General features: G+C 40.9%; 1 protein-coding gene across 2 annotated transcripts in view; it reads right to left on the bottom strand.

Moving 5' to 3' along the window:
- Positions 1–8,540, bottom strand: part of LOC117735166 (globoside alpha-1,3-N-acetylgalactosaminyltransferase 1-like) — a 15,256-nt gene extending 6,716 nt beyond the window's left edge. For both annotated transcript variants that reach the window (XM_034539641.1, XM_034539642.1), the window contains exons 1-2: positions 8,247–8,540; positions 3,708–3,870 (exon numbers count right to left, since the gene is read on the bottom strand). In XM_034539641.1, coding sequence (XP_034395532.1) covers positions 3,708–3,763 — 56 coding nt within the window. In that variant the 5' untranslated portion in view covers positions 3,764–3,870; positions 8,247–8,540. The remainder of the gene's footprint in view (positions 1–3,707; positions 3,871–8,246) is intronic.
- Between the last annotated feature and the right edge of the window lie 260 nt (positions 8,541–8,800).

Raw genomic sequence — 8,800 nt, 5'->3', positions numbered from 1 at the left:
TTAACCCATTTCAACTGTTCCACCCAACTGGTTCAAATCATACTTATCCAACAGAAAACAATCTGTTACTGTAGATGGTCTCCCTGTCTTTGCCTATTAGTAGAAGTATTGGTAGTAATACTAATAGTACTAATAGCAGTAGTAGCCCTAATAGTAGAAGTAGTAATACTAATAGTAGTAGTACTAATAGTAGTAGTACTAATAGTAGTAGTAATACTAATAGCAGTAGTACTAATAGCAGTAGTACTAATAGTAGTAGTAATACTAATAGTAGTAGTAATACTAATAGTAGTAGTAGTACTAATAGTAGTAGTAGTACTAATAGTAGTACTAATAGTAGTAGTAATACTAATAGTAGTAGTACTAATAGCAGTAGTACTAATAGCAGTAGTACTAATAGTAGTAGTAGTAATAGTAGTAGTAATAGTAGTAGTAATAGTAGTAGTAGTACTAATAGCAGTAGTACTAATAGTAGTACTAATAGCAGTAGTAGTAGTACTAATAGCAGTAGTAGTAGTAGTAATACTAATAGCAGTAGTACTAATAGCAGTAGTACTAATAGCAGTAGTACTAATAGCAGTAGTACTAATAGTATTAGTAATACTAATAGTATTAGTAATACTAATAGCAGTAGATAGTAGTAGTAGTACTAATAGTAGTAGTACTAATAGTAGTAGTACTAATAGTAGTAGTACTAATAGCAGTAGTACTAATAGCAGTAGTACTAATAGTATTAGTAATACTAATAGCAGTAGTATTACTAATAGTAGTAGTAATACTAATAGTAGTAGTAGTACTAATAGTAGTAGTACTACTAATAGTAGTAGTACTAATAGTAGTAGTAGTACTAATAGCAGTAGTACTAATAGCAGTAGTACTAATAGTAGTAGTAGTACTAATAGTAGTACTAATAGTAGTAGTACTAATAGTAGTAGTACTAATAGCAGTAGTACTAATAGCAGTAGTACTAATAGTAGTAGTACTAATAGTAGTAGTAGTACTAATAGCAGTAGTACTAATAGCAGTAGTACTAATAGCAGTAGTACTAATAGTAGTAGTACTAATAGTAGCAGTAGTACTAGTAGTAGTAATAGTAGTAGTACTAATAGTAGTAGTACTAATAGTAGTAGTAATAGCAGTAGTACTAATAGTAGTAGTACTAATAGTAGTAGTAATAGCAGTAGTACTAATAGTAGTAGTACTAATAGTAGTAGTAATACTAATAGTAGTAGTAATACTAATAGCAGTAGTACTACTAATAGTAGTAGTAATACTAATAGTAGTAGTAGTACTAATAGTAGTAGTAGTACTAATAGTAGTAGTACTAATAGCAGTAGTACTAATAGTATTAGTACTACTAATAGCAGTAGTACTACTAATAGTAGTAGTAATACTAATAGTAGTAGTAGTACTAATAGTAGTAGTAGTACTAATAGCAGTAGTACTAATAGCAGTAGTAGTACTAATAGTAGTAGTACTAATAGTAGTAGTACTAATAGCAGTAGTACTAATAGTAGTAGTACTAATAGTAGTAGTACTAATAGCAGTAGTACTAATAGCAGTAGTACTAATAGCAGTAGTACTAATAGTAGTAGTACTAATAGTAGTAGTACTAATAGTAGCAGTAGTACTAGTAGTAGTAATAGTAGTAGTAGTAATAGCAGTAGTACTAATAGTAGTAGTACTAATAGTAGTAGTAATAGCAGTAGTACTAATAGTAGTAGTACTAATAGTAGTAGTAATAGCAGTAGTACTAATAGTAGTACTAATAGTAGTACTAATAGTAGTACTAATAGTAGTAGTAATAGTACTAATAGTAGTACTAATAGCAGTAGTACTAATAGTAGTACTAATAGCAGTAGTACTAATAGTAGTACTAATAGTAGTAGTACTAATAGTAGTAGTAGTACTAATAGCAGTAGTACTAATAGTAGTACTAATAGCAGTACTAATAGTAGTAGTAATAGTAGTAGTACTAATAGTAGTACTAATAGTAGTACTAATAGTAGTACTAATAGTAGTAGTACTAATAGTAGTACTAATAGTAGTACTAATAGTAGTAGTAATAGCAGTAGTACTAATAGTAGTACTAATAGTAGTAGTAATAGCAGTAGTACTAATAGTAGTACTAATAGCAGTAGTACTAATAGTAGTACTAATAGCAGTAGTACTAATAGTAGTAGTACTAATAGCAGTAGTAGTAATAGCAGTAGTACTAATAGCAGTAGTAGTAATAGCAGTAGTACTAATAGCAGTAGTAGTAATAGCAGTAGTACTAATAGTAGTAGTACTAATAGTAGTAGTACTAATAGCAGTAGTACTAATAGCAGTAGTACTAATAGTAGTAGTACTAATAGCAGTAGTACTAATAGTAGTAGTACTAATAGCAGTAGTACTAATAGTAGTACTAATAGCAGTAGTACTAATAGTAGTAGTACTAATAGCAGTAGTACTAATAGCAGTAGTACTAATAGTAGTACTAATAGTAGTAGTACTAATAGCAGTAGTACTAATAGCAGTAGTACTAATAGTAGTAGTACTAATAGCAGTAGTACTAATAGCAGTAGTACTAATAGTAGTAGTACTAATAGTAGTACTAATAGCAGTAGTACTAATAGCAGTAGTACTAATAGTAGTACTAATAGTAGTAGTACTAATAGCAGTAGTACTAATAGTAGTAGTAATAGTAGTAGTACTAATAGTAGTACTAATAGCAGTAGTACTAATAGTAGTACTAATAGCAGTAGTACTAATAGCAGTACTAATAGCAGTACTAATAGCAGTAGTACTAATAGCAGTAGTACTAATAGCAGTAGTACTAATAGTAGTAGTAGTAGTAGTACTAATAGTAGTACTAATAGCAGTAGTACTAATAGTAGTACTAATAGCAGTAGTACTAATAGCAGTAGTACTAATAGCAGTAGTACTAATAGTAGTAGTACTAATAGCAGTAGTACTAATAGTAGTAGTAATAGTAGTAGTACTAATAGTAGTACTAATAGCAGTAGTACTAATAGCAGTAGTACTAATAGTAGTACTAATAGTAGTAGTACTAATAGCAGTAGTACTAATAGTAGTAGTAATAGTAGTAGTACTAATAGTAGTACTAATAGCAGTAGTACTAATAGTAGTACTAATAGCAGTAGTTATCTAATAGCAGTAGTACTAATAGCAGTAGTAATAATATCAGTAGTACTAATAGTAGTATTAGTAGTAGTACTAATAGTAGTACTAATAGCAGTAGTACTAATAGTAGTACTAATAGCAGTAGTACTAATAGCAGTAGTACTAATAGCAGTAGTACTAATAGTAGTAGTAGTAGTAGTACTAATAGTAGTACTAATAGCAGTAGTACTAATAGTAGTACTAATAGCAGTAGTACTAATAGTAGTACTAATAGCAGTAGTACTAATAGCAGTAGTACTAATAGTAGTACTAATAGTAGTAGTACTAATAGCAGTAGTACTAATAGTAGTACTAATAGCAGTAGTACTAATAGTAGTACTAATAGCAGTAGTACTAATAGTAGTACTAATAGCAGTAGTACTAATAGTAGTACTAATAGTAGTACTAATAGCAGTAGTACTAATAGTAGTACTAATAGTAGTAGTACTAATAGCAGTAGTACTAATAGCAGTAGTACTAATAGCAGTAGTACTAATAGCAGTAGTACTAATAGCAGTAGTACTAATAGTAGTAGTACTCACCCAAGCATCAGAGCCGACAGCAGGGCCAACACTTTACTGTTGATCAGGTGCATCATTACAGTGTCAGTCACACGTGAGTCCTGAATCCAGACTGAGACCAGATCCAGCAAGTGTTCTGGTTCCGTAGTGGATCAGCAGGTTCAGACAAATCCAGACTTGCACACTGTGAAGAAGAGTTCAGGTTTATATGGAGAGAGAGAGAGAGAGAGACAGAGAGAGAAAATCACTTTGAAAATCTCTATAAAGACATTCCACCAAATGAAATAAATTCAAACCACAAAAATATTAGAGAAAAACTGCAAACATTAGATTTGACAATTAAAACCAATCAGAACCCTCTTGACTTCCAAATCACGTTGGAAGAATTGATGGGAAAAATTAAATGTATCAAAACTAAAAGAGCTTGTGGTCCAGACAGCATTAAAAATGAAATGCTTAGAAACATCACAAAGTGCTCAAGCTGTTTAACATCGTCCTGGTTCAGGATGCTTTCCTGACATCTGGTGTCAGGGGCTTATTTATCCAATTTATAAATGTGGAGATCCATTAGACCCCAATAACTACCGTGGTCTCCATTAGCAGTTGCCTGGGGAAGTTATTAAATAACAGGAAGTATTATAAATAACAGAATCTTAGATTATCTGGACCAACACAACATCCTTAGTAAAACTCAAATTGTCTTTCTTCCCAAACAGCGATCATGTTTACACCTTCACACGCTCATCCAGAAACATGTGCACCAGAAAAAATGGAAAGATATGTGCTTGTTTCATTGATTTTAAGAAAGCATTTGATTCAATTTGGCATAAAGGACTATGTTACAGACTTCTGCAATCTGGCATTGGAGGAAAAGTCTATGACATTATAAAATCTATGTATCCGTCACCATAGCAACAGTAGATGGACAAACACCCCACAGAAGCCCTACAGGCAGAATTCTGCAGAACGATCCTCAACGTTCAAAGAAAAACACCAACAAATGCATGTAGGGCAGAATTAGGCAGATATCCCCTTATAATAAACATTATAATAAACATTATAATAAACATTAACAAAGAGCACTACATTGTTGGACTCCCCTTCAAACAAGTTCTCAAGACACCCTCCATTTTAAAGCCCTCCAGAGCCAAGAGCTGAACCCAGAAAAGAGTCTCCTGAGTCAGTTGGTGCTGAGACTAACAGAACCAGGACCAGGACCAGGACCAGAACCAGGACCAGTCTCACACCAACACTGCTTTACAAATACCAGTAAACACCATTATAAAGAAAAGAAAAGAAACATATTTGGAACATTGGAAAAAAGAAACTGAAAGTCAAAGTAGATCAGAATGTTATCTGGACATAAAAAGAGATTATGAACTGGCAGAATATCTATTTTCTGTCAGGGGTAAGAAGCAGAGACAGACAGACAGGTACAGGATGAGGGACCACCACAGACAGACAGACAGACAGGTACAGGATGAGGGACCACCACAGACAGACAGACAGACAGGTACAGGATGAGGGACCACCACAGACAGACAGACAGACAGACAGGTACAGGATGAGGGACCACCACAGACAGACAGACAGGTACAGGATGAGGGACCACCACAGACAGACAGACAGACAGACAGGTACAGGATGAGGGACCACCACAGACAGACAGACAGACAGACAGACAGACAGACAGGTACAGGATGAGGGACCACCACAGACAGACAGACAGACAGGTACAGGATGAGGGACCACCACAGACAGACAGACAGACAGGTACAGGATGAGGGACCACCACAGACAGACAGACAGGTACAGGATGAGGGACCACCACAGACAGACAGACAGGTACAGGATGAGGGACCACCACAGACAGACAGACAGACAGGTACAGGATGAGGGACCACCACAGACAGACAGACAGGTACAGGATGAGGGACCACCACAGACAGACAGACAGACAGACAGGTACAGGATGAGGGACCACCACAGACAGACAGACAGGTACAGGATGAGGGACCACCACAGACAGACAGACAGACAGGTACAGGCCCAGTGACCACCACAGACAGACAGACAGGTACAGGATGAGGGACCACCACAGACAGACAGGTACAGGCCCAGTGACCACCACAGACAGACAGACAGACAGACAGGTACAGGCTCAGTGACCACCACAGACAGACAGACAGGTACAGACTCAGTGACCACCACAGACAGACAGACAGGTACAGGATGAGGGACCACCACAGACAGACAGACAGACAGGTACAGGCCCAGTGACCACCACAGACAGACAGGTACAGGCTCAGTGACCACCACAGACAGACAGGCAGACAGACAGGTACAGGATGAGGGACCACCACAGACCGACAGACAGGTACAGGCTCAGTGACCACCACAGACAGACAGGTACAGGCTCAGTGACCACCACAGACAGACAGACAGGTACAGGCCCAGTGACCACCACAGACAGACAGACAGACAGACACAGGCTCAGTGACCACCACAGACAGACAGACAGACAGGTACAGGCTCAGTGACCACCACAGACAGACAGACAGACAGGTACAGGATGAGGGACCACCACAGACTGACAGACAGGTACAGGCTCAGTGACCACCACAGACAGACAGACAGGTACAGGCCCAGTGACCACCACAGACAGACAGGTACAGGCTCAGTGACCACCACAGACAGACAGACAGACAGACAGGTACAGGCTCAGGGACCACCACAGACAGACAGACAGACACAGGCTCAGTGACCACCACAGACAGACGGACAGACACAGGCTCAGTGACCACCACAGACAGACAGACACAGGCTCAGTGACCACCACAGACAGACAGACAGACAGACACAGGCTCAGTGACCACCACAGACAGACAGACAGGTACAGGCTCAGTGACCACCACAGACAGACAGACAGGTACAGGCCCAGTGACCACCACAGACAGACAGACACAGGCTCAGTGACCACCACAGACAGACAGACAGACACAGGCTCAGTGACCACCACAGACAGACAGACAGACAGACACAGGCTCAGTGACCACCACAGACAGACAGACAGACACAGGCTCAGTGACCACCACCGACAGACAGACAGACAGGTACAGGCTCAGTGACCACCACAGACAGAAAGACAGGTACAGGCTCAGTGACCACCACAGACAGACAGGTACAGGCTCAGTGACCACCACAGACAGACAGACACAGGCTCAGTGACCACCACAGACAGACAGACAGACAGACAGACAGACAGACAGACAGACAGACAGACAGACAGGTACAGGCTCAGTGACCACCATAGACAGACAGACAGACAGGTACAGGATGAGGGACCACCACAGACTGACAGACAGGTACAGGCTCAGGGACCACCACAGACAGACAGACAGGTACAGGCTCAGGGACCACCACAGACAGACAGACAGGTACAGGCTCAGTGACCACCACAGACAGACAGACAGGTACAGGCTCAGTGACCACCACAGACAGGACAGACAGGTACAGGCTCAGGACCACCACAGACAGACAGACAGGTACAGCTCAGGGACCACCACAGACAGACAGACAGGTACAGGCTCAGTGACCACACACAGACAGACAGACAGTACAGGCTCAGTGACCACCACAGACAGACAGACAGGTTACAGGCTCAGTGACCACCACAGACGACAGACAGGTACAGGCTCAGTGACCAATGGAAAAAGGCCGACAGAGACATCTTGTCAACCCAAAGAACAGAATTGTGTGGTCAGTGTTCTCCAGGTGAGGTTGAGACAGAGATGACCTCCTCAAGGGGGACAAGATATACAGAACAAGACGGACTTTATTGACCGGATCAGCTCCAGGTCTCTGGTTCAGGTCTCTGGGTTCAGGTCTCGGGTTCAGGTCTCTGGGTTCAGGTCTCTGGGTTCAGGTCTCTGGGTTCAGGTCTCTGGGTTCAGGTCTCTGGTTCAGGTCTCTGGTTCAACTCCCAGATCAAAGGCTTAGAGAACTGGGAGAATCTTCCCAACTAAGAATCCTCCCAGGAGAAGGAAACACACACACCTCAAGTCCTGTCATGATACAACCTGAGACACACACGCGCGCGCACACACACGCGCGCGCACACACGCACGCGCACACACACGCGCACACACGCACACGTACTTTCTTTCAATGTAATTATTTCTGTCATATTATTATTATCTATATGAAGTGTATATTTTTTGTGTTGCTATGTCTCGTGCTTTGTCAATATTGTTGTTGCAACATTCATGTCAATAAAGCCAATTGAATTGAATTGAGAGAGATTCAGAACCCAGAGAGCACGGACACTGGACCGTGAGGTGTTGATCCTCCACGCGTCATCTATTTCCGCGTTTATGCACAAGCTCCAAGCACAGAGAGAGACACCGAGACCCGGTAACCGGACAGAGAGAGACAGAGACCACGAGCGGACCGGTGCCCGGTAACCGGACAGAGAGAGACACCGAGACCCGGTAACCGGACAGAGAGAGACACCGAGACCCGGTAACCGGACAGAGAGAGACACCGAGATCAGGGACTCACCGTGGGAACTGCGCGTGCCACTCGCTAGCGCCCGCTTGCTCTCTGCGCTCAGAAGCAGGAAGTGCACCGACCTCCGGTATGCTTCCTGCTTAGGGAGCCCGTTGGAGGCTCCGCCCCTCATCTCAGGTAACACCAGGTGACGTCGACAGGTGATGGATGCAGGGCTGCGGAAAAGAGTCCAAAAGTTACCTCCTAACATCCTTTCCTAACACCTTTTCCTTGACTTCTCTGTACGACGTCGAAGGTGGGAAGGAGAGGTCATGAGTTAGGAAACTGCAACGTTCAGAAGATGCAATACAAGTTTACAGCAGTTTGATCAGTTTACAGCAGTCTCAGTTTACAGCAGTTTGATCAGTTTACAGCAGTCTGATCAGTTTACAGCAGTTTGATCAGTTTACAGCAGTCTGATCAGTTTACAGCAGTCTGATCAGTTTACAGCAGTCTGATCAGTTTACAGCAGTTTGATCAGTTTACAGCAGTCTGATCAGTTTACAGCAGTCTGATCAGTTTACAGCAGTTTGATCAGTTTACAGCAGTCTGATCAGTTTACAGCA

Source organism: Cyclopterus lumpus, chromosome 8, assembly GCF_009769545.1.
Source record: "Cyclopterus lumpus isolate fCycLum1 chromosome 8, fCycLum1.pri, whole genome shotgun sequence".
NCBI lineage: Eukaryota > Metazoa > Chordata > Actinopteri > Perciformes > Cyclopteridae > Cyclopterus > Cyclopterus lumpus.
The sequence above is the reverse complement of the archived record's forward strand: the minus strand, read 5'-3'. Positions and strand labels throughout refer to the sequence as shown.